General features: G+C 45.3%; 1 protein-coding gene across 1 annotated transcript in view; it reads left to right on the forward strand.

Moving 5' to 3' along the window:
• The window catches only part of LOC147109783 (uncharacterized), a 44,586-nt gene extending 20,648 nt beyond the window's left edge, over window positions 1-23,938 (forward strand). Inside the window, 6 exon segments of the mRNA XM_086002376.1 lie at window positions 15,195-15,307; window positions 16,681-16,749; window positions 21,443-21,613; window positions 21,688-21,982; window positions 21,985-22,075; window positions 22,077-23,938. Coding sequence (XP_085858502.1) covers window positions 15,195-15,307; window positions 16,681-16,749; window positions 21,443-21,613; window positions 21,688-21,982; window positions 21,985-22,075; window positions 22,077-23,556 — 2,219 coding nt within the window. The 3' untranslated portion in view covers window positions 23,557-23,938.
• Window positions 23,939-27,175: the final 3,237 nt, after the last annotated feature.

A 27,175-nucleotide genomic window follows, 5' to 3' on the forward strand; every position in this document is an offset into this window, starting at 1 on the left:
GGGCCATGATCTGCTTGACTAAACCTTTCCTCCTGCTCTTTTACTCCTGAGATGAGGCGGACATTCTCTTCCCGCAGTCTCATCTCACTATCTCTGGCCTCATTGACTTCCTGCACAAGGCGCTCTATAACCTCCTCCTGCACGCTCATCTCACCCTTCCTAAACCAGCCACCTATACCCTGATGGGTCAGCCTACACACTGCCGCTAAAATTCGCAGGGCTGCCCACATACTGAAAACGAGAGAAACTATAGCTGATGCTTTCTCCAGATCCAGACCACTTATTAAATCAAAAACTGCCTCCACTCCTACCTGGCTCGCCATTTGTAAAGGGGGGGCATCTTTTAACTGGTTTATGGTAATTTACCTGGCCAGCAGCCTTTGCCTCTGAGCTCTGACCAATTCCAAACAGCGGTTTCGAATCGCTACCCCTCCTTCAGTACTGAGTGGAGGAACTTATAATTAATGATATTAAAACAGACAAGTGGTTTGGATGAGAGAAAAATCAAGTTTTATTACCTAAATAAACTACAATCAAAAGAATAAACTATACCACACAAACACAGTAATTACAGTAAAACTATATAACAGGGGGTTGCAGACAGCGAAAATGAGGGATAAAATGGCTACAATGTCACTTAAACAATCTTAGCAATTCCCTTAAATCACCACCCCCTAACTCCTGCTAGGTTGCCTTGTTGAGGAGTCAGAACATCCTGCTCACCTGTGGTCCAGCAAAGTAAAAAGAGTGATAGCTTCTCAGCAGCTATCTTTTATACCTGGTGAGCCCCCTGCCATTCTGCCCTGCAAGGGCTGTGTGCAAAATTCCCCGACCAAAGGGTCCAATACACAAGAGAAAGCTGTGATTGGCTAACTCAGAGTGGTTGGACTGGGTTAATGTGTCTTCCGGAGCTCCCTGGGCTGAAACAAAAGGGAAATACAACTGCTCTATTGTCCAGAATGCTAGGTGATTTAGACCCATTCAGTTCTTAAACGGATCCCATTCAAGATCCAAAAGTCTCTTCTGCAGTTTAGATGTATCCACTCGATATTCAAACAAATGCTAATAGCATTCAATTGCTTTGTAAACAAAGCATTGTCCTGTGGTAACGTTTTGTCTCCATTGAACCTTACTTCCAGAGACAGAAAGCTGCTTTCCAAGCCCCTTTGTCTTCGGCCATGTGGTATGACAGCCATTTTTATCCCTGGAAATTTAAAAGCACAACGCCCAGGGATTCTTTAATCAAAAAAATTAATCTTCAGAACTGTAAATTATTGCGAATTCTTACAATAGGGTGGAATGTGGATGTGGGAGGCCAGCCAGGAATAGTCAAGTCTAGAAGTAACAAAGGCATGGATGAGGGTTTCAGCAGCGGATGAGATGAGGCAAGGGCGGAGACGGGTGATGTTACGGAGGTGGAAGTAGGCGGTCTTTGTTATGCTGCAGATATGTGGTCGGAAGCTCATTTCGGGGTGAAATATTACACCAAGGTTGTGAACAGTGTGGTTCAGCCTCAGACAGATGTTAGGGAGAGGGATGGAGTAATAAAACCGATGGAAATAAAACTCGGGAGAGATGTAGGGCAGGATCCCGGTTCATTCCTGGAGACGGGACTGATTGTACACCCTGTGACGATGCCCAGTGAGACTGCACACCAGGAGCAGAGCCTGGTCAATGTGACCCTGTGACACCTCGAGTGGGAGGGGCTCTGGCCATTTTGTGACATCGCTCCTTGCTGCTGTGTGATTGGCTCCTGGCTCCTGTGTGATGTCACCTGGAGACAGGGCCCCGCCCCTGGTTACGGCCCATCAGTGGGATGACAGTGTGGGAGGAGCTGGAGTGACAGCTGACACTGGGAGTGAGTTTAGTCCCAATAAACAGGGCAAAGGGCTCAAAGGAACAATTTAATATTAAAGTAAGTAATTCAAACACAAATTAATTCCAAATATAATGAAATTAGATACAATCACAGTCACAAAAACAGTCCCATTGTATTCCAGGTACAGATTCTGGGATTAAGATGAATCATTTCTCTATTGACAGTCTCTGGGAGAGAGCAATATCTCAGGAAGGTGGAGAGAGAGAAGTCGAATCATCGCCTCACTCACTGGGACTGGAGAAATGTCGCTGGCTTCACAGAGCCGATCTGGTGGGACCGAGAACTCCCAGTGTCAGACAGGATAAAACAGGAAGCTTCAACAATGATTGGAAAGCTGAGGAAATTTACTGAGAATCCCATCAGTCCAGGATTTTGCCGAGGTGAGAGTCTAACCAGATACTGGGAGCTGATCAACAACTGGCATCAGGCTCGGCCTTTGATGCAACAAGTTGAGTGGAGCTTAACTCGGAGATAAACCTTGCCCGTACCTCACCCGGGAGTGTTTGACACTTACATGTAGAGGGATCTTTATTCTGTATTCACCCCGTGCTGTACCTGCCCTGGGAGTGTTTCATTGGGTAGTGTCAAGGGAGCTGTACGCTGCATTGAACACATGCTGTATCTGAGTTGCTTGTGTTGAAGAACCAAATTGGAGGGAGCTTTACTCAGTAGCTAACCCGTGGTGCACCTGCCCTGGGAGTGTTTGATGGGACAGTGTAGAGGGAGATTTACTCTGTATCTAACCCGTGCTGTACCTGCCCTGGGACTGTTTGATGGGACAGTGTAGAGGGAGCTTTACTCTGTATCTAACCCGTGTTGTACCTGCCCTGGGACTGTTTGAAGGGGCAGTGTAGAGGGAGCTTTACTCTATATCTAACCCATGCTGTACCTGCCCTGGGAGTGTTTGATGGGCAGTGCAGAGGGAGCTTTACTTTGTATCTAACCCGTGCTGTACCTGCCCTGGGAGTGTTTGATGGGATAGTGTAGAGGGAGCTTTACTCTGTACCTAACCCGTGCTGTACCTGCCCTGGGAGTGTTTGATGGGACAGTGTAGAGGGAGCTTTACTCTGTACCTAACCCGTGCTGTACCTGCCCTGGGAGTGTTTGATGAGACAGTGTAGAGGAAGCTTTACTCTGTCTCTAACCCGTGCTGTACCTGCCCTGGGAGTGTTTGATGGGTTAGTGTAGAGGGAGCTTTACTCTGTATCTAACCCGTGCTGTACCTGCCCTGGGACTGTTTGATTGGTTAATGTAGAGGGAGCTTTACTCTGTATCTAACCCGTGCTGTACCTGCCCTGGGACTGTTTGGTGGGCAGTGTAGAGGGAGCTTTATTCTGTACCTAACCCTTGCTGTACCTGCCCTGGGAGTGTTTGATGGGGACAGTGTAGAGGGAGCTTTACTCTGTATCTAACCCGTGCTGTATCTGCCCTGGGAGTGTTTGAAAGGACTGTTGTGTATGTACCTTTAAGGGAATAACTGGTCTTAAACTGCAGTACCGGCAGTGACCACCCCTGTATAAAAGGCCCTAGCAGGCTTCTGTAGTTTCAGTTTCAAGCTGCCTCTTGTTCAGTAAAGTACCTGTTAAACTGTTCTCCTGAAGTCCGTGTATTATTGAGGCGCATCTTATGTTCATTAATAAATAGACATTCTTATTATGAACACAGCTAGCTTTTGCTGGACACTTTATTGAGCACATGTGGACTAGGTACAATATCTGTAGAGGCATCCATCTTGACTGCTGCCTTGTGGGTGGCCTAGTGCCTCATGTGTAATGTAGTCCTAATATACATACAGCTGGGTAGTGTAGTCTTATATACATACAGCTATATACAGCTCTACACAGCGCTACGGCTCCACCTAGTGTCCACTATAGAATGACATGTTATTGATCATTACATCCCCCTTTCTTTGAGGTTTAACAAAATCAATATCAATCAACTTGCAAGAAAACAATAAAGATAATATCAGTAACACTTTTGTTAGTGCTCTATAAACAAAAACATTTTCAAAACAGTCAACACATTTTCAAAGCTTTACATTGTACTCAAAGATTAAGTCTATCAGGCTTTTTTACTTCACATGTGAATCTTCTCAACACGGGTAAGTCTGATGTGTCTTCATGAGATTGTTCTGGCAGTGAATGACAAGATGCAGTTGCGGCATTGTCATCAATCTGGTCTTGAATAGTCTCTTGTGTTTTTAGGAGGGAACGACGGTTCCTCCTGAGAATCTGTCCTTCCTCAGTTCTAACAGTGTATGACCTTGGTCCTACTTCCTCAAGAACTGTAGCTTTCCTGTTCCATGCATCTGGATCCTCAATCCTGACAACATCATCCCTTGTCAATGGTTTTAGAGTTTTGGATGACTTGTCATAGTATGATTTCTGTTTCAGCTTTAACAGTTGAAGTCTCTGTCTCAGTTCCTCACTTTGCTGTTCTTTTGCACAGCAGGGTAGTGTGGTGCGCAACTTGCGACCCATTAGTAGTTCAGCAGGTGAAGAACCACAGTCTAAAGGTGAGGCTCGGTAGCTCAGCAGGGCGAGATAAGGATCAGACTTGCTTTCTGTCGCTTTCTTCAGTAGCTGCTTGAGAACTTGAACACCTTTCTCTGCCTTACCATTTGACTGAGCATACAAAGGACTGGATGTGATATGCTGAAAGTCATAATGTGCTGCAAACTGTTGCCACTCCTTACAGTTGAAGCACGGACCATTGTCGCTAACGGCAATCCTGGGAATTCCATGTCTGGTGAAGATGGATTTCACATGCATTATGACACTGCTTGCTGTGGTGCTTGAGAGCAGTGCCATCTCAGGATAGTTAGAATAGTAGTCAATCACTATTAGATAGTCTTTACCATTTAAATGAAAAAGGTCCATACCAACCTTTTGCCATGGTGCTGTTGGTATGTCAGCTACTATCATTGGTTCCTTTCCTTGTTTGTTTTGGTGTTTCTGACATGTCTCACATTTGCCTATCATGTTCTCAATGTCCTTATTTATGCCGGCCAATAAACAGTGTCTCTTGCCCTCCTTTTGCATTTTTCAATTTCGAGGTGTCCCTCATGAATCCTTTTGAGCATGTCTTGACGTAAAGCCTGTGGAATGACTATTCTGTTCTGTTTTAGTAATAGACACTCAATTCTGACCTTATGTGAAAATATTTTGGACAGGAACCTTTTGGCCAACCATGATGAATGTTCTCTATTACTGTTTGTAATACTGTATCTTTTACTGTTTCTTCTGCTATTTGCTTTGATTTTGTGTCTGACATGGGCAGCGCAGCAGTGACCATACTCACATGAACATCCACGTCTTCTTCAGTAGAGCTCACATGACTCATTGTGGGTGCTCGGGATAGTGCATCTGCTAACACTATGTATTTGCCTGGTGTGTAGATCAGTTCAAAGCCCTATCTTTGCAGCTTCATCATGAGTCATTGAATCCTTGGAGACATCTCATTCAGGTTCTTTTTTATGATGGCAACCAGTGGGCTGTGGTCTGTCTCAACTGTGAAGGTGGGAAGTCCATATATGTAGCCATGAAACTTTTCTAGTCCAACTACCAAGCCTAGACATTCCTTTTCAATCTGGGCGTATTGACACTCAGTATCTGTCATAGACCTGGAGGCATAGGCAACAGGCTTCCAATCTTCACCCTCTGCTTGTAGCAAGACCGAACATAGGCCATCTTTTGATGCATCCGTTGACACTTTGATTCTTTTTGTTGGGTCAAAGAAGGTGAGTACAGGTGTGGTTGTCAGCACTGTTTTGAAGTTTATCCACTCTTGTTCATGTCTTTCTGTCCATGCGAACTCATTTGTTTTATGTAGCAGGTCTCGCAGACAGGCTGTCTTGGCTGACAAGTTAGGAATGAACTTTCCAATGAAGTTTATCATCCCCATGATGCGTAGCACTCCTTTTTTGACAGTGGGTCGGGGCATTTTGAGTATGGCGTTTACTTTTTCCATATCTGGCTCTATTCCTTTACCAGATAGGTTATCTCCTAGGAAAGTGACTTCCTGGATGCCAAACTGACACTTGGCTTTGTTGAGCTTCAGTCCATTCCGGCGTATGCTCTGTAGCACTTTAGTCAGTCTCTCATTGTGTTCTTTCAGTGTGGAGCCCCAGATGATGATGTCATCAACATAGACCCAAACTCCTTCCAGACCTTCAATTATGTGTTCCATCGCTCTATGAAAGATTTCAGATGCAGATGTTATCCCGAAAGGCATTCTGAGGAAACAATACCTGCCAAATGGTGTGTTGAAGGTACAGTATTTGGTGCTCTCTTCATCCAGTTTTAGTTGCCAAAATCCTTGTGAGGCATCGAGCTTTGTAAAGTATCTGGCACCTGACATTTCACTGGTGATTTCTTCTCACTTGGGAATCTGGTAGCATTCACGTTTTATGTTTGCATTTAAGTCCTTTGGATCCATGCATATTCTTAGATCATTGTTCTTTTTCTTTACACCTACCATGGAGTTAACCCAGTCTGTTGGCTCTTCGACTTTCCTGATGACTCCTAGTGTAGTCATTCTGTCCAGTTCATTCTTGAGCCGGTCACGCAGGGGTGCTGGAACTCTTCATGCAGCATGTACCACTGGCTGAGCATTCTCCTTTAGCTGGATCTTGTAAGTGAATGGTAGAACTCCAAATCATTTGAACACATCCTGGAAATTATTCACTACAGAATCCACTGAGTCATCTGGTCTGCTTATGGCACAGTTTATACGGTAGACACTCTTGACCAGTTCTAAGTCCTCACAAGCTTTGTCACCCAGTAGTGAATCAAGTCTTTCAGCCACAACAGAAAACATGAGATGATGCACTTTGTTTTTGACTGTCACTTTAAGTCTGCATACACCTAAGCTATCTATTTTCTGTCCATTATAGTCTTTCAGTAGTACTGACTTTTTCTGTATTTTGGGCTTTTCTTTCATATTGTTAATGTCACTCATACTGATTAAGTTTGCTTTTGCCCCAGTGTCTAGTTTCAAGGTAACTAATGCTCCATTTACCTGCAGTGGGATCATCCATTTGTCCTCTTTTACTGCATTAACTTTATGTTCAGCATTGTCCATTTCTGAGGGCTGCACATTTTCTGTATCCTTTTTGATATTGTCACATGACACCATTCCCACAAAAAATGTCTCACTTAAATCAGTGTCCTCAATTACATTAACTCGTTGCCCTTTCTTAGTTTTTACTTTTGAAAAGCATTGTTTGGCAAAGTGATTCTTTCCATTACACTTTGTGCACATTTTTCCAAACGCTGGGCATTGTCTTAACTGGTGTTTGTAACCACAGCGTTTACAATTAAAAATTTCATCCTCCGATTGCTTTTCATTTCTGTTCTGCCCACGTTACTTCCCCTTGTAGGACACAGCACCGACAGCAGCATTATCACTCATTACAATTGCATCATTATTGATTTCACTGAAAGTCTTCGCGTGCTTTCGAGCTAGCTCGCTGGCTTGGCATATTTTCAAAGCTTTTTCCAAATTTAGTTCGGTTTCTCTCAACAGACGTTCCCTGACTTTTTTATCATGAATACCAAACACAATCTGGTCACGAATCATGGATGCTTTGAGCTCAGAGAAATTACATGTCTGTGCTTTCAGTTTCAGATCAGTTATAAAGCTATCAAAAGTCTCATTTTGCTGCTGTGTCCGAGAACGGAAGATGTATCTTTGATAGGTCTCATTCTTTTTGGCAGAGCAATGTGCATCAAATTTTTTTAGCACATCTTCTAATTTTTCTCTGTTCTCCTCTGGATTAAATACAAATGTATTAAATACCTCTATCGCCTGTGGGCCTGCAACCGTAAGCAGCAACGCTATCTTCCTTGCATCTGGCTTCGTACCAAATCCGATGGCTGCAGTGTAGAGTTCGAATTGTTGTTTAAAATTCTGCCAATTGTAGTCGATATTTCCTGTGAGTTTCAAACGCTCTGGTGGCTTCAAATTCTCCATGTCGCTTTTCACAATTTTCAGCAGATCTTCACCATCCTGGTACCATCTTATGTTCATTAATAAATAGACATTCTTATTATGAACACAGCTAGCTTTTGCTAGACACTTTATTGAGCACATGTGGACTAGGTACAGTATCTGCAGAGGCATCCATCTTGACTGCTGCCTTGTGGGTAGCCTATTGCCTCATGGGTAATGTAGTCTTAATATACATACAGCTGGGTAGTGTAGTCTTATATACATACAGCTATATACAGCTCTACACAGCTCTACGGCTCCACCTAGTGTCCACTATAGAATGACATGTTATTGATCATTACAGCGTGGACTTTACAGTGGCGACGAGTAAGTTCAAACTCACCTGCAGTGTGGCATCATCTCATGGGGATCTTGCCGGAAAGGAAGGTCCTGGAAGGTCATAGTCTGAGCAACGGGCGTCGACCGAGGGCAACCGCCCAAAGAATCCATCGGTGTTTGGAGAATTGCGGGAGAGACTGTGGTTCCAGCGAATCGTGCTGGTAGCAGGTAGCGCGCTGACCCTTCCGGACTGCGGCGGGCTCAAGCTCGATCGAGCGGCTCTACAAATCGGGCCGCGCAGCATCGCCGGGAAAAGAAAACAAGAGATAGAGAGTGGAGCGCACAGGGCGCGGTCGGTGCTCGACAACAGGACAGCAGAGAGAAACTAAATGGGGGGGAAGGAAAGCAAGACGTGCCGAAGCTGCAGGTCACTGCCATTACCCCGTAGAACGCTAGGAGCAGCATGGCAGTAAGGGGAAGAAGCAAGAGCGCGGGAGGCGCCATTTTATCCCGTTGGGGAAGAAGCAAAAGCACAGGAGGCGCCAATTTTAAATTGCCCAAGATGCCGAAAAGTGGCAGTATCACTGCTTTCGACAACGAGGTAGAAGACTGGACCACGTATGTGGAAAGAATTGAAGTGCACTGCAAGGCAAATGAGGTGGCTGATGGAACGAGGGCGTCGGTATTATTAAATCTGATGGGTGCGAGTACGTACGGCCTATTGCGGAATTTAATTACCCCAGCTAAACCAATGGAGAAAAGTTTTGCGGAGATTGTTCATATCTTACAGGAACATCTAAGCCCTACACCACTGCTGATAGCAGAAAGATTCAAGTTCCATAAAAGAAACCAGCACAAAGATGAGAGCAATGCTGACTATCTTACGGAACTACGCAAGTTATCGAAGCACTGCCAGTTCGGAGCAGGACTGGCAGACACCTTACGGGATAAGTTTGTCTGCGGGCTCCAGAGTGAAGGAGCCCAGAAATGACTACTTTCAAAAAAGGACCTGACGCAAGAGCAGGCTTTCAGCGTGGCAGTATCCTACGAAGCAGCAGCACGGGGAGCTGCGGAAATACAACAGAAACCACAAGAATACAGCTCTAACGAAATGGCGTATGGAGCCGAAAAGTGCTATCGCTGCGGCAGAACAACCCATGCGCAGAAGGACTGCTGGTTTAAAGACAAAATATGCAGGCAATGCAGGAAAATGGGGCATATAGCAAGAGTCTGCAGGTCGGGAAAGAAGACCAACACGACAAGAACTACTAAGGAACAGTACAGGAAAGTAAAGAAACTGACAGATAGTAGTTCAGAAGATCAGGAGAGTGATAAGGACTCCGGGAGCAGGCGACTAAGTTGTTTAAAGTTACACAACGTGATCGCAAAAGAAGATCACCGAACCATTTGGGTCACCCTCATGATAGCAGGGTCCCCAGTGAAGATGGAATTGGACACAGGATCAGCCCTAACTGTCATGAATCGACGAAACTATGAGCGGCTATTCTCACACATACCCTTAAAGGACACGTCCATTGTATTGAAGACATACACGGGGCAAAAGGTCTACCCCAGAGGAAAAATAAGGGTGCCAGTTGAATATAGTGGAAAGGAAACGCAGAAGCTATACATGTATATACTACGAGATGGAGGACCACCATTATTGGGACGTGAATGGATCCGAAGACTACAATTGGATTGGCATTCCATTCTGGCACTAACTGTGACTGACAAAAAAGATGATGACGTCGCACCTGGACGTCTGTCACAAATTCTATCTGACGCGGAAGAGGTGTTCCAACAAGGACTTGGGACTCTAAAAGGAGTAAAGGCAACCATAAAGATTGAGGATAACGCAACCCCAAAATTTTTCAAGGCCATACGCAATACGCCCAGCTGTGGAAGCTGAACTGGAGAGTCTGGAGCGTTCAGGGGTGCTGTCTAAGGTGGACTGGAGTGAGTGGGCCACACCCATCGTTCCTGTAATGAAGAAAGCATGAGCAGCACGCCTGGGGAGCCAAGGAAGGTTTGCATCTGTGGGGACTTCAAGGTGACTGTGAACCCAGTCCTGCACACAGTACAGTATCCGCTTCTGCGGATAGAAGATATTTTCGCCTCACTATCTGGGGGAAACGTTTTACAAAGATTGACCTGGCTCAAGCGTATCTACAAATGGTGGTGGAAGAAGCATCTAGGAAATACCTCATGATAAACACTCACAAAGGCCTTTACCAGTACAATCGACTGGTATTTGGGGTAGCATCGGCCCCGGCTATGTGGCAGAGAGCAATGGAACAAGTCCTGCAAGGGATCCCGGGGAGCCAGTGTTATTTGGACGACATCCTGGTTACGGGCGAAAATGACAATGAACACCTTGCCAACCTGGAACAGGTGCTCACGAGATTACAGGAATATGGGCTATGAGCCAACCGTCCCAAATGTGAGTTCTTCAGTAGACAAATCTTGTATTGTGGCCACATGATTGATGAGGAATGGTTGCATAAGTCGCCAGACAAGATTGAGGCTGTAGTCAAGGCTCCAGCACCAGAAAATGTGTCGCAACTGAGGTCGTTCCTTGGGTTGGTGAACTACTACCATAAGTTCTTGCCGAATTTATCTACAATTCTGCACCCACTGAACGCCCTCCTTCAAACTGGTGTAACATGGAAATGGAGTGATGAGTGTAAGCGTGCCTTTCAGGAATGTAAATGCCAAATCACTTCAAAAGAAGTATTGGCCCACCACAACCCAACACTACCGATTCGGTTGGCATGTGATGCGTCACCTTACGGCATTGGAGCGGTGCTGTCACACAAATTCCGTGATGGTTCAGAGAGGCCAATAGCCTTTGCATCGCGCTCGCTAACCTCAGCCGAGCATAACTATGCCCAGATTGACAGGGAGGCCCTCAGCCTGGTGTGGGGGGTGAAGAAGTTCAATCACTATCTGCACGGGCAGAAATTCACCCTACTGACTGATCATCAACCCCTGGTCTCAATTTTTAACCCAAAGAAGGGCGTTCCGGTGATGACGGCACAAAGGCTGCAAAGATGGTCACTTTTTCTAGGGGCACATCAGTATGACATAGAGTACAAAAGTACGAAACAACATGGAAATGCTGATGGGCTGTCGCGCCTACCGTTGCCTACGGCGGAAGAAGCACCTGCAGTGGACCCGGTGGAGATATTCCATGCGACCATAGTCGAATGTTTGCTTGTTACAAACGCAAGTATTGAGAAGGAAACCCGAAATGACCCAACACTCTCTCGGGTCTATGATTTGACGGCGAAGGGATGGCCAGCATATGGCGACTCACTGTTGCCAGCATTCTCGCCAAGGAGGGAACAGCTGTCAGTGTGCCGGGGAACCTTGATGTGTGGATCCCGAGTGGTAATTCCACCCAAGTTGAGAGATAGAGTACTCAATGAGCTTCACGAGGGTCATCTGGGAGGGGTAAAAATGAAGAGCCTAGCCAGGGCGTTTGTGTGGTGGCCGGGAATCAATAAAGAAATCGAAGATGTGACCAAGAGATGCACAGGATGCCAGAAGGTCCAAAACGCTCCACCACAGGCCCCGCTACATCCATGGGAGTGGCCCACATCTCCATGGCAACGGGTACACATTGATTTCGCTGGTCCATTTATGGACTCAATGTTTCTAATCGCTGTGGACGCCCATTCAAAATGGCCAGAGGTCATTAAAATGTCCTCCACCACCACGGAGAAAACTATTGTAGTCCTAAGGACCATCTTCGCCAGATCTGTTCCGACAATGGCCCGCAGTTTGTGTCTGAGGATTTCCGAGGTTCCTGAAGAATAATGGGGTGAAACATTACACATCTGCCCCATATCATCCAGCCACAAATGGATTGGCTGAGAGGTTTGTTCAGACCTTTAAAAAGGCCATAAAGGCAATGTATAATGATGACATACCACTGCAACACAAGGTGGATAACTTCCTGTTTTTTACCGGAATGCGACACATGCAGTAACCAACCAAACTCCAGCCGTACTGTTTTTCAACCGGAGACTAAGATGTCACTTGGATTTGCTCAAACCAAACATAAGACGAGATGTTGAGGATAAGCAGTTCCAGCACATAAATGAGAAGCCAACCAGGAGCTTCAAGATAGGGCAACCAGTCTTGGCCCTCGATTACCGAACAGAAAAATGGCAGCCAGGCACGATATGCACACAGCAGGGACCACTAATGTACACAGTGGACGTTGGAGAGAGCATCGTGAGACGCCATGCTGACCAGATTCTAGAGTCACAGGAACAAGCCAAACCTGTACCACAAGCATGTGCACCTGGTAATGAGCCCAAAGTACAGATTGCATCTACCTCAGAAGCAGGGGTATTGGAAGCTGACGAACCAACCAATGACAATGAGCCAGAATTGACTCCACCGCCAGAACAGGATACTCGAGAAAGGCGCTATCCAGTCTGGATCAGGAAGCCTCCTCAAAGACTGAACTTATAAATGACTATTTCAGTTGATGTATATATTACTGAGAAAATTGTAATTGTAATTAGTTATTATTTAGTTGTGAAATGAATATTATGTACTGTTTATCTAAAAGGGGAGGAATTGTTGTGTATGTACCTTTAAGGGAATAACTGGTCTTAGACTGCAGTACCGGCAGTGACCACCCCTGTATAAAAGGCCCTAGCAGGCTTCTGTAGTTTCAGTTTCAAGCTGCCTCTTGTTCAGTAAAGTACCTGTTAAACTGTTCTCCCGAAATCCGTGTATTATTGAGGCGTGGACTTTACAGGACAGTGTAGAGGGAGCTTTACTCTGTATCTAACCCGCGCTGTACCTGCCCTGGGACTGTTTGATGGGTTAGTGTAGAGGGAGCTTTACTCTGTATCTAACCCGTGCTGTACCTGCCCTGGGAGTGTTTGATGGGTTAGTGTAGAGGGAGCTTTACTCTGTACCTAACCCGTGCTGTACCTGCCCTGGGAGTGTTTGATGGGACAGTGTAGAGGGAGCTTTACTCTGTACCTAACCCGTGCTGTACCTGCCCTGGGAGTGTTTGATGGGACAGTGTAGAGGGAGCTTGACTCTGTACCTAACCCATGCTGTACCTGCCCTGGGAGTGTTTGATGGGACAGTGTAGAGGGAGCTTTATTCTGCATCTAACCCGTGCTGTACCTGCCCTGGGAGTGTTTGATGGGACAGTGTAGAGGGAGCTTAACTCTGTAACTAACCCGTGCTGTACCTGCCCTGGGAGTGTTTGATGGGATAGTGTAGAGGGAGCTTTATTCTGCATCTAACCCGTGCTGTAGCTGCCCTGGGAGTGTTTGATGGGACAGTGTAGAGGGAGCTTAACTCTGTACCTAACCCGTGCTGTACCTGCCCTGGGAGTGTTTGATGGTACAGTGTAGAGGGAGCTTTACTCTGTATCTAACCCGTGCTGTACCTGCCCTGGGAGTGTTTGATGTTGGCAGTGTAGAGGGAGCTTTACTCTGTATCTAACCCAAGCTGTACCTGCCCTGGGAGTGTTTGATGGGACAGTATAGAGGGAGCTTTATTCTGTACCTAACCTGTGCTGTACCTGCCCTGGGAGTGTTTGAAGGGACAGTGTAGAGGGAGCTTTACTCTGTATCTAACCCATGCTGTACCTGCCCTGGGAGTGTTTGAAGGGACAGTGTAGAGGTAGCTTTACTCTGTATTTAACCCGTGCTGTACCTGGCCTGGGACTGTTTGGTGGGCAATGTAGAGGGAGCTTTACTCTGTTTCTAACCCACTGTACCTGCCCTGGAGGTATTTGATGAGAGCTTTACTCTGTAACAGAGGATTACATGGGATATACAGCACAGAACCACGCCATTCGCCCAACCAGCCCATGCCATATTTATGCTCCGCTCGAGCCTCCTCCCGTCTCACCTCATTGACACTGTTAATTCTTTCCGTGTCTTTAGACTTGAACTTCTCTTTTACCAGGTTTATCCGAGTCTTGTAGTTACAATTTAACTGAAAGTACTGCTGTGGATTTGCCTTTCCTATTCCAGTTAGCACCTTAGGTCTGATCAGAGACTGAGCAAACCTCCCAAAACATGAGGAGTGATCTGATCGAGGTGTTTAAAATGAAGGTCCACCACCATCTTCTCAAGGCAACTAGGGATGGGTGTTAAAGATAGTCTTGTTAGCATTGACCACATCCTGAGTAAACTTAAAAAGGGAATTGACAAGGTAGCTGATTTCCAAGAGTGATTTTTCTAATAGTGAATTCTGTAATAAAGGGACATCAAATCAAAATTAGAACTAAGCTGTTGGAAATTCAATCCAGGAAAACATTCTTAAAGCAAAATATTGTGGGAATGTGAAACGCACTACCACAGGAGGCCATTGATGCAGATTTAATTTAGGTATTTAAAAGTGGATAGATTCTTGGGTTGTATGGATATTAATTGAATGGAGAAAGTGGGTAAAATGAGGTTAAAAGAGTAGATCTACCATAGTTAACAACATGGTGAAACTTGCTGAATGGCCTTTTGCTGTGTACCTTGAAGTTACCAGACTGATCTCGACCACGACGTTCGGGTGAGTGTGGATAAAGTCACACTGAGGGGGAGGAATCAGAGGCATTCATTATGGGTGTCCTTGAACAACTGGCTCAAAAACAGCAGCACCGAAAAACCAGCTGTAAGGTTTTTGACTACAATTGGCTCTGGAATGTTGCATGTGAGCATAAAGAAGGTGAGGAAGAATAATTTAGAAATGGGATGGTGTGTGGGAGCATTTTTAGCCATTTTGTTTTGCCTTTCCAGCCATCCTTTGGAGCATGGTAGCACCAACACTGATTGTAGAAGGTCTTGAGACAACTTTCCTTCAAGTCATTTCAACATCATGCTGCCACGATATTGATGGCTCCCAATAAAGGCTGGCTGTGCCGGCCCATTCAAGTGGTGTGGAGGATATTCTTTTAAAGATTGGCAGATCTGACAGGGTAGCTAATCTTACAATTGTAGTTTGTGAAGAGTACAGATAAAATGCCTAGATGTATCAGAAACTACATTCATTTTATGTCTCCAGATTCTAGAGAAGCTGAAAGACATTGCCGTTTATCTTTCCAAAGATGATTGGGCAGAGCTAAGTGAATGGGTTGACATCCGTTATAAGAAAGTGCAGCAGAACTATGAAACCAGACTTGCAGTAGGTTTGTACAAGATAAATTATTTTCTTGCTTTCAACATTTCTCTCTTCCTCTCCTGAACACTCTGATTCATACTGCCATACAATTCTTCCAATATTACACCCAAGTGAATGTTCTCATATGTGGTTAGACATTTTGGTTGGGATTTTCCATTTCACTGCTCCTGGCACACATCAGGAACACATATCAGGAAATGCAGCACCCCCAACCTGTGATTCACTGAATATTAATTTACTTGCCTTGAAAAATTCCTGTCTGACTGTATGTAGGCTTGTGATATGGGGACAGCGCAGCTGATCCTGATCTCACCTGACTATCAGAACACCTCCTGTTGTACCTGTGCGGCTTTTCCCCCACTTTTTGTGCAAAACGACTAAATGATTGTCATTAAAACTAAATCACACAGAAATCACAGAATCACAGAAACCCCACAGTGCATATAGAGGCCATTTCGGCCCATCGAGCCTGCACCGACACATGAATGAAGGATAAAAACAGTAAATATTGGAATAAGGGAGGAAAGCTCTACATCTCAGATGCCATCAAGGACCTTCCTTTCCCTTGGTACTGAGAGTGACCGTCAGCTGTCACAAATGTAAATCTCCTTCCTTTGGACTCTCCAATGGGTCCAATAGGGATCAGTGGCATAAAAATCTGGGAGAACAGGACTCTTAGAGGGCATGGGTCTGAGTGCTGTGCTCCCAGCTCCCCAACATAACATAAAAGCTCCTTTTCCTCTGATCAGTCTGGGCTGGATTTAAATCCAGATGCCATTGATGAAAGGAAAGCCTCTGTGCTGCTCTTACCTGATATTATTCTAAAATGGTTCGACTCAACAGATGCCTTACATTAGTAAGTTAAGTCAAATTAAATACAGGCAATTATCAACTGTAGATGATTGAAATATTTTAATTTTCACAGGATTGAATGTACCAAATCCAGCGTTCATGTCAAGACCTAGCAGTGGGCGCCAACCCCGTGTGTATGTTTCTAGTGACTCGGATGAGGAGTGGACGCCTAAACTTCTTGTGAAAAACCCACCAAGTAAATTGAATGTGTTTTCTTTGTTAAAGTATTAAATGTGCTTTTTTAACACCCTGATTATAATCAGTTTGTCCAGCAGCTAGTACATATTTTTGTCAGGAGGCAGTTACTTTGAAGTTTTGGAGAGCTGGAGATTTAAGTAAATTGTTTGATCACATTTTCCCTTCTACTTGTGTAGGTTTTCTTTTCCAATTTTATCTGCATAATGTATTAATTTTTTCGGAGCCTAAATAAACTAGATATTTTTAGAATCGTTATGCTGTTAACATAATAAACTGAAATCTGAGATTATCTCAATCACACTGATGTCTTACTTTCTTTCCAAGAGGTGAGATTCTTTAAGCCTCTCTTTAAGAATGAAGATACCAAGAAGACTAAGAACGAGAATACCAGAAAGGTAATTCAAAGTGAACAGAAATTCTTATCAAACTAATAAATCGAGATGGAAACAATCTGCTAGATAATCACAGCAGGCCTCTCAGCATCTGAAGGATATATCGATACAGGTTCCCATCCAAACATTAACCAGTCTTTCTCCTTCAGACACGAATTGAGCTGCTACACACTCCCAGCATTTTCTGCCTTTATCTCAGATTTCTAGAAAACAATTTTTCTTTTTAATTTTGCTACATGACTTCCCAATTTGCGTCCCATGGTCCCTGGCAACTTGGTTCTATTTGTATTTATATTTCTTACATAAGATAAGAATTAGGAGCAGGAGTCGGCCATATGGCCCTTCGAGCCTGCTCCGCCATTCAATAAGATCATGGCTGATCTTTGGCTCATCTCCACTCTCCCGCCCGGGCCCCATATCCCTTGGTTCCCCTAGAGTCCAAAGGTCTATCTATCTCAGCCTTGAATATCCTCAACGACTGAGCATCCACAGCCCTTTGGGGCAGAGAATTCCAAAGATTCACAAACCTCTTAGTGAAGAAATTCCTCCTCATCTCAGTCTTAAATGGCTGACCCCTTATCCTGAGACTATGCCCCCTAGTTCTAGACTCTCCGGCCACAGGAAACAATCTCTCAGCACTTACCCTGTCAATCCCCCTCAGAATCTTATATGTTTCAATGAGATCACCTCTCATTCTTCTAAACTCCAGGGAGTATCGGCCCAATCTCCTCAATCTCTCCTCATAGGACAACCCTCTCATCCCAGGGATCAATCTAGTGAACCTTCGTTGCACCGCCTCTAAGGCAAGAATGTCCTTCCTCAGATAAGGAGACCCAAACTGTGCACAATTCTCCAGGTTGCTTACTTGTCCTTGAAATTCATGGCCAGGAGATTTGGAAAGACCTTTTAGCGCTGTTGGTGGATAAATCCTCCACCAGCATCCCAAAAGCTGTGAATATCAGCAGCTTCAAATATCTGCAAATTAATCAAAACATGGACATACATTTTATATGTTGCTCATGAGGCTCCATAATATGGATCTAGCTGGTTCATGAAGACAAAACTCCTTGGTCACTGCTGCTGTACTAACATTTCAAGGTTCCTCTTCCTGTCGTTGTAATCAAGAATTGCAATACTAACATCTGAAGGTTCCTATTGTTTCCAGTGGTTATAGTCAGGAGTTGCATTTCTCATGTTGGGAACTAGATTTGAGGGGCAACATATCCAGTGACGCAGGGCTGCAGAAAGATCCAACTTCATTTTGGTGACCGTTATGTCCCACTATTCACTGGAACTCACTGAGACACTTCCAAAGATGCAAACAAATCTGTCCAAGAACGGAAAGTGTTGAAAATAAATGTTTCAATGTTTGACAGCACATTAACAGGAACTTTACATGAACATTGGATAAAACACCCAAGTGGCTACCCTTGTGTGTTGTTAGTTGGTATGATTGCACTAGGATGAGGGTGAGTGTGAGGGGTGGCTAGTGAGATGGGGATGTGATAATGTAGATAGAGAGGGATGGGTGGAGGTGCAGGGTAACTTGGTGTAAGGATGTGCAGGAGTAGGGTAGGGAAGGCAGAGTGATGGGGATGTGTTGAGAGGTACAGCACGATGAGGTTGAGAGTGGCTTTGTACTAACGTTTCATGATCTTCAGATCATTGAAATGTTTGCGCCACAGCACCCAGGTCCTCCTGACCACATCCCTGCTTGTGCCCTCCTGTGCAATGTGCAACCAGGCTGTTTTGTTCTCCTGGGGAGGTGACTTCCGCCCATCCGAAGGGAAGAGGACCTCCCTGCATGCTCTGACTCCATAAGTATATGGAGGGAGACATGGGAGAGCCTGGGTGCAGCCCTGCACCTCTGTGCAGTGATTGTCAGTGTTTGCAGCACTTCAATGCTGCAGAACACTGACAGCACAAATGTCAAAAGAAAGTTGGCCATGGTCCCTTTAAAGAAACTGGCTGATGACACTTCATGAATGATGTCACTAGACCCGCTTCCTCTAATTGGTCCGGGAAAAACGCTGGGCGGGCTTAACAAGCCCCATCAATGCAAATTCATTTTCCAGAGCGGGATGGAGCTAGCCACTGACATCGCCCACCCCGGCCGCCATGTCATCCTCACAACTTACTTTCTCACCTAGCTTTGTATCATCAGCAAACCTGGATACATTACACTCGGTCCCTTAATCTAAGTCATTAATATAGATTGGAAATAGCAGAGGCCCCAGCACTGATCCTGGTGGCACGCCATTAGTAACAGCCTGCCACCCTGAAAATGACCCATTTATTCCTACTCACTGTTTTCTGTCCTTTAAACTAATCCTCTATCCAACCTTACCCTTACACCCAACCCCATGAGCCCTTATCTTCTAGGACAACCTTTCATGTGGTACCTTATCAAAAGCGTTTTGAAAATCCTAATATACTACATCCACTGGTTCCCCTTTATCTACCCTGTTAGTTACATCCTCAACAAACTCGGATAGATTTGTGAAACACTATTTCCCTTTCAGAAAACCATGCTGACTCTGCCCAATCATATTATGATTTTCTAATTGCCCTGTATCATTTCCTTAATAATGGATTCCATAACTCCATGTTCCACAGAATGAAGGTATTTGTTACCAGTTGCTTGTGTACATCAGGCGGAATATAATGTTAGTTTTTAGGCATTGTCAAACATTACCTCTCTTTTAGCGATCACGCGTAGTTTGGGAAGACCAAAGGTGAAGTAGTAAAACTATGTGTCAAATCTGCTCCTGTCCCATTTTCCTGAAGGCATGATTCATGAGTAGATATGTTTCCTAGTCTGTGCTGACTTATTTTGCAGCCCTTTTGGCAATTGCTAAATGGCTGTTCTTCATGTGTTCGGCTCTTCATTGTCGGAGAAAGTCGAATCTGGTTTCGTATACACGCACATACACTTTCCAGAAGTGATGATTAGTTAGCAATCAGTGGAAATCCTGGTTAATTTTATTCCCTTCCTTGCAAAAGGGTGCTGAGGTTAATTGTATTAATTTTACCGCATTTGCTGAGATCACCAAATTGAACACAGGAGTACAGAATCAAACATGGGAACGTTCTGACCTGTGTGACTCAGGACTACACTGGGGAGCGACAACATTTATCCAACGGGTAGTTGGGTAGGTTTGTTTATTAAATATGCTACAACAACTAATGAACAGGAAAAATAGACAAACACTTTGACTTGTACATAATCTCTTTAGTATTACAGGCACTCTTGAGGCAGCTATTCTTTAATTCAGGAGCGGTGAGGTACAGTTTTACCGTCACATTCTGCATTTCAGAACCAAAAAGCTCAATCACAGATGCTGTCCCATTCAGAAGAGGATAAAGATGAAGTTTTCAGGGGCTTCACCGAAGACACTGCCTCAGTTTTGTAAGAGACAGTTTCAGTTGAAAACATCAACAGAGAAACGAGTACCTTGGTTTGTGAAAGTGAAGCTCGTAGTGAATCCAATAAAGGTATTTGTCCTGGAATAAAGGATTTCAGTAAAGTATTTCTATTTTGAATAATTGAGGGTGTTTTAATGAGGAAGAGATGCTCTATGTTGATAATGTGACCATTACCGTAGTCATTCAAATCAGATTAACACAATGTCTTGCATTATTATGTAAATGTCTTCAGCATCTCCTGTTCAACCAGAAACAAACCTTACATGCAAGAATATTACAATTAATTGGTTCAATTTTTGTTCATAATCTTTTTGATTTATTCCACGGTTGTCTGTACTGGAAAGATCTTGGGGTCAGCAAATGAGGAAACCACCAAAGAGACTGAAAGCAAAAGATACTGTTTGAGAAACAGAGAGAGAAAAGTTTACACTGAAGAAAGGGAACTTTGTCACGATGATTATCTGTGTATGTGCAAAGTAACCTATCCATTTCCTCAGGGCAGGAATAATTATTGGGCGTTTTGGTGTGATGACATAGGGGCCTTGATAGGCCATGGGATTGGTGGAGCAATGCAGCATGTCAGAGTGGTGGGACAGGAGTGCAGGCCTGTGTTTGCCCACAAACAGGCACCGATTGTTCTTTATCATTGAGGAAAAACAATCACAAATATGATCCCCAAACTATTGATAATAATTCTGGAATCTTCTAATGAAATATTATAGGACTTTCAATAATCATCAACTAATGGCCCCTGATTACAGGGAATAGCAGCTCCTTGTCTAAGATATTAAAGCATCCTATACCAGCCTACAGCAGGACCTGGACAACATCCAGGCTTGGGCTGACAAGCGGCAGCTAACATTCAAATTTATGAATGGCAAGCAGTGACCATCTCCAAAGAATTGATGATGCAGCCAGAATTAAGTTGGGAATCAGCATGGTTTGGGAAGGGGTGTGTGGAGAAAATGATGACATAACTGAAAGGGCAAAGTTGAGAAGTGACACTGTCCCCAAGAGTGATTTACCTGATGGTTTAGAGGGACTTTTCTAACTGGATTGGCCGATTGAACTTCATTCAAAGAATGAGGAAGGTTTCACCGATAGGAAGCAAAGTCCAAGGGGGAAAATTGAGTCACGCCCCCGCGGCCGAAATTCACCGGTAGCACCCCAAGACCCCTGCGTTAACATTGATATAACCACGAATTGTACTTCCAAAAGAAACTTCTAGATGATTCATTACACTGACAATTTCTCTTTCTTCCTTCTCCAGCAGCTCACCAAGTGCACCGAGATGAGTCTCATCCTTGCCCTCATTGCAATGTTGCTTTTACCACTGCAGAGTTTCTTCAGAAGCACATCAGAAGACATCCTGAATCCTGTGGACAAATTTCAGCAGGACAATCTTCGCCTCCCAGCACAAAATATCTTTGACAACGCGAAAGTGGGCAGGGATCATTCACACAATCTGTCCAGAGGAGAGAATTTATAAAATCAGGTGATCTTCACCTATGCCAGCGGATCCACACTGGAGAGAGGCCGTATAAATGTACTGAATGTGGAAAGAGTTTCACACAGGCAGGGAACCTCCATACACACCAGTGGATCTACACAGGAGAGAGGCCGTATAAATGTACTGAATTTGGAAAGAGTTTCACACAGGCAGGGAACCTCCAGAGACACCAGTGGATCCACACAGGAGAGAGGCCGTATAAATGTACTGAATGCGGAAAGAGTTTCACACAGGCAGGGAACCTCCAGAGACACCAGTGGATCCACACAGGAGAGAGGCCGTATAAATGTACTGAATGTGGAGTTTCACACAGGCAGGGAACCTCCAGAGACACAAGCGGATGCACACAGGAGAGAGGCCGTATAAATGTACTGAATGTGGAGAGAGTTTCAGTGTCAGGGAACCTCCATACACACCAGTGGATCCACACAGGAGAGAGGCCGTATAAATGTACTGAATGTGGAGAGAGTTTCACACAGGCAGGGAACCTCCATACACACCAGTGGATCCACACTGGAGAGAGGCCGTATAAATGTACTGAATGTGGAAAGAGTTTCACAGTGTCAGGGAACCTCCATACACACCAGCGGATCCACACAGGAGAGAGGCCGTATAAATGTACTGAATGTGGAGAGAGTTTCACACAGGCAGGGAACCTCCAGAGACACCAGCGGATCCACACAGGAGAGAGGCCGTATAAATGTACTGAATGTGGAGAGAGTTTCACACAGGCAGGGAACCTCCAGAGACACCAGCGGATCCACACAGGAGAGAGGCCGTATAAACGTACTGAATGTGGAGAGAGTTTCACACAGGCAGGGAACCTCCATACACACCAGTGGATCCACACAGGAGAGAGGCCGTATAAATGTACTGAATGTGGAGAGAGTTTCACACAGGCAGGGAACCTCCAGAGACACCAGTGGATCCACACAGGAGAGAGGCCGTATAAATGTACTGAATGTGGAGAGAGTTTCACACAGGCAGGGAACCTCCAGAGACACCAGCGGATCCACACAGGAGAGAGGCCGTATAAATGTACTGAATGTGGAGAGAGTTTCACACAGGCAGGGAACCTCCAGAGACACCAGCGGATCCACACAGGAGCGAGGCCGTATAAATGTACTGAATGTGGAGAGAGTTTCACACAGGCAGGGAACCTCCAGAGACACCAGTGGATCCACACAGGAGAGAGGCCGTATAAATGTACTGAATGTGGAGAGAGTTTCACACAGGCAGGGAACCTCCAGAGACACCAATGGATCCACACAGGAGAGAGGCCGTATAAATGTACTGAATGTGGAGAGAGTTTCACACAGGCAGGGAACCTCCAGAGACACCAGCGGATCCACACAGGAGAGAGGCCGTATAAATGTACTGAATGTGGAGAGAGTTTCACACAGGCAGGGAACCTCCATACACACCAGCGGATCCACACAGGAGAGAGGCTGTATAAATGTATTGAATGTGGAGAGAGTTTCACACAGGCAGGGAACCTCCATACACACCAGTGGATCCACACAGGAGAGAGGCCGTACAAATGTACTGAATGTGGAGACAGTTTCACACAGTCAGGGAACCTCCAGAGACACCAGTGGATCCACACAGGAGAGAGGCCGTATAAATGTACTGAATGTGGAGACAGTTTCACACAGGCAGGGAACCTCCAGAGACACCAGCGGATCCACACTGGAGAGAGGCCGTATAAATGTACTGAATGTGGAGACAGTTTCACACAGGCAGGGAACCTCCAGAGACACCAGCGGGTCCACACTGGAGAGAGGCCGTATAAATGTACTGAATGTGGAGAGAGTTTCACACAGGCAGGGAACCTCCATACACACCAGCGGATCCACACAGGAGAGAGGCTGTGAAAGGGTTAAAAAAGGGCTAAGATGAGGGGATTAAGGAACAGAGCATATCGCCAACCATATAAGGAATTGGTATGAACAATGTCCAGAAGGAAAGTCTGGTGTAGTCGTGGCCAAAGTGCACAAACCGTGAATCACTAACTGAGGAATGTATTGAGAGATAACGTATGGGGTCACAAGACCAATGCACACAGGTCACAAGAATTTGCACCTGAAGCCAACTGTATGATGAAAGAAATGTATACGTGTAATGCACCTAATTGCAAACAGTAGCCACGACTCAGAACAAAACCTGTATATAAGGCAGGAGATTTTCAACGATCGGGAACATTCATCCCAGGATGGGTGTCTTCCCTGTCGACTTGTAAATAAAGTTGTTTTACTGAACGCACCTCCGGACTCTGAGTGATTGATTGGGAATAAGGCGGACGTCGACCCTTTATATCACAGGGTCCATCCGTCTAGGGGAGAAGAAGCTCTCCCCGTTTACCCTTACAACTTGGCGTAGTCGGCAGGATCTACCGGATGGGCTGAGTAGAGACATTGTCTCCTCGCATCGAAGCCCAGGGCCGGAGATCCAACGAATCTGAGGCGGAGTCGGGATACATGAGTAAAGCAACTTGGGTGCACGCTAGGACATTATAGAAATTATAATGTCTGAATAAGTTGAGGAGCTCGGGTTATATAGGATTGGATATAGGGAAAATCCAATCTAGGCGGAGTTAAAACTGCGTAAGCAGGGAAAGGTCCCTGAAGGTCCGGGGGAGTCCCGGAGGTAGGAAACGAGGGGGGAAACTAGCAAATCCACCCTAAAAGGATGGCGAACAAAAAGGACGCCAAAAGATCTAAACTCCCGTATGAATTTGTATGCGATAGGTATCGACGGACAACATTAGGGCATAAGGTAACTTGCCGTATGAATTTGTACGCGATAGTATCGGATAACGGAAATTCTGATAGGGGCAGGGTAAAAAGACCCCGGGAAAGTGAGAAAACCTCACGGAAATTCCCGAGCGGCTAGAAAATGCCTGGGAAAGAAATCGACGGACAAACAGGATGGCGTAACGTAACTTGCCGTATGAATTTGTGCATGATAAGTATGAGAAAGTTAAGGAAAAGATGGTAAAAAAAAGGGATATGATGACAAGGTAATAAAAAGAATGGGAAAGGAAGGTGGGATCCTGAATGGGTTCCCAACTGACAGAAAGAATGGTGGAGTAAGGAGAGCAAGAATAAGGAGGAGAAAACTGTAGTGGTTCTTGTTGTGTATGTAATATGTGTGCTACTTTGAACCTATGGACAGGACTGCACTACTGGTAGGGCGTAGTGATACGCAGTACCACTCCTGGCCATGGGGTATAAATAGTACTGTGGGTACTGATCTCCCCTCAGTTCCCGCCTGTGGGCATGAAGTAAAGACTTACGTGCAGTCCCTACCTCCAACCAGTAAAGACCTGTTTGAGTTATACGTTTAAGTCTTTGTGTTAATTGTTCAATACAATACACATACTTAACACTGGCGACGAGTCGGTTCGAACCCTGCGGCAGTTATTCCATGGCGGCTTCGTCCAAAGACAGGACGTTGAAGAGAGGTTTCAATCCTCAACACCCCACTCAAAACTGAAGGGCAGCAGAAATCCTGACAGCTTCCAGCGACTGGAAGCGACAGGCATTAGGACCCTGAAGCCTCCATAACCTCGTGGGTAAGCCAGAGCCCGGGAGGGAGCGAGCAAGAGCCGCGCGAGCGGGTGAGCCAGAGGCCGGGAGCCGCTTCAAGTGCGATGCGCAGCGCGGGCCAGCGATCGGGACCAAAGATAAGGGCCGCACTCGGGCGATCGCGGCGAAGATAAGGGCCGCACTCGGGGGCTGAAGGGAGACGGCGTCGGGGGACGGGTGAAGACCGCCAAGCGCCGGAAAACCGCCATTTTGTGGGCGGAGGACGACAGCAAGAGCGGGAAGCCGCCATCTTTGATAACAAGTAAAGAAAATAAAATCTGAGAAATTGCAAATCTACAATGCCTAAACACGGGAATATTAGCACCTTTGATAGTGACCTCGAAGATGGGGCCATATATGTTGAAAGAGTAAAAAATTATTGTAAGGCCAATAAAATTCGTGACCAAGATAAAGCTCTAACATTATTAAATTTAATGGGTGCGAAGACATACGGGCAATTGAAACACCTGTTATCACCAGATGAACCGGCGGATAAGACGTTCGATGAGATTGTTACTGTCCTGAAAGATCATCTAAACCCCACGCCGCTGATGCTAGCGGAACGATTTAAATTTTATGACAGAAGGCAGCTACAGCATGAAAGCAATGCTGAATATTTGCTGGAATTGCGTAAATTAGCGAAATATTGCCAGTTTGGAACGGGACTGACAGATGCACTACGAGACAAATTTGTGTGTGGTTTATTTAAACAGGATACACAAAAGCGACTGCTCGAGGAGAATGAGCTGACGCTTGAGAAGGCGGTCACTATGGCAGCAGCACACGAAGCCGCAGCGAGAGGCACGGCACTAATGCAGCTACAGTCACCGGAGCTCAGTGCACACAAATTGGGTGTGAGTTCTGGCAAATGTTATCGTTGTGGAAAGACAACGCATGATCAGAACCAGTGTTGGTTTAAAAACCAAGAATGTAGAACTTGTGGTAGGCTTGGACATATAGCTAGAGTATGCAGGTCAGGGAAGAAGACCAGCAACAGGAAGTCACCGCAAGGAAAATACGCAAAGGTACACAAGGTGACCGAACAGGAGTCCGATTCAGACGCTAGCAGTAATGAACTGGCTAGCTTAAGCTGTAATGAACTGGCTAGCTTAAGAGTACTCAACGCTGGTAAGGGTGCAGACCTCCAGACAATTTGGGTCACTCTTCAGATAGAAGGAGTCCAAGTAAAACTGGAATTGGACACTGGATCGGCATTGACGGTCATAAATAAGAAAGATTACCGAAAGTTATTCCAACATATTCCCCTACAGGATACGGGGATTATATTGAAAACATACACGGGGCAAAGAGTGTACCCCATCGGGAAAATAGAGGTTGCAGTGGTCCACAAGGGCGAAGACAGTCAAATAATGGACTTATATGTGATAGCTGAAGGAGGTCCTCCACTACTAGGACGGGAGTGGATTAGGAAAATGAATATGGACTGGCATTTCCTGCAAACAATAACGAGTGAGAACTCGGTGAAGATAGTCGGCCCAGACTCTGGAACGGATGATGGTAAGCCCAACTCAGGTGCAAAAGACAAAGTTTCAGCACAGAATTCCACTGAGCAACAACAACATAGTTTAACTGCGGATTCTGAGTCTGGCAAGTCTACTGATGTGCCCATTTCTGAGGGACACCGGGCTCGAACTCAACTCCATTTCAAACTACAACAGCAATTAGAACAAATGCTTCGCCGTTTTGAGCAAGAGTTGAATGCAACAAAAGAGTTCTTTGATATAGAGTTGGAGAATCTGGAAAGACAACAGAAGCAGCTGATGGAGAAAATGGAGCAGGAGCACACAAAACGTCTGATGTCAGAGGAGTTAACGGTCAGCCAACTCCTGCATATGCTGAAGGACAGGACTCTGAAATGGGAAAAACTTGAACACAAACTTCAATA

Source organism: Somniosus microcephalus, chromosome 12, assembly GCF_052327205.1.
Source record: "Somniosus microcephalus isolate GS21.2 chromosome 12, FLI_Smic_1.0, whole genome shotgun sequence".
Lineage (NCBI taxonomy): Eukaryota > Metazoa > Chordata > Chondrichthyes > Squaliformes > Somniosidae > Somniosus > Somniosus microcephalus.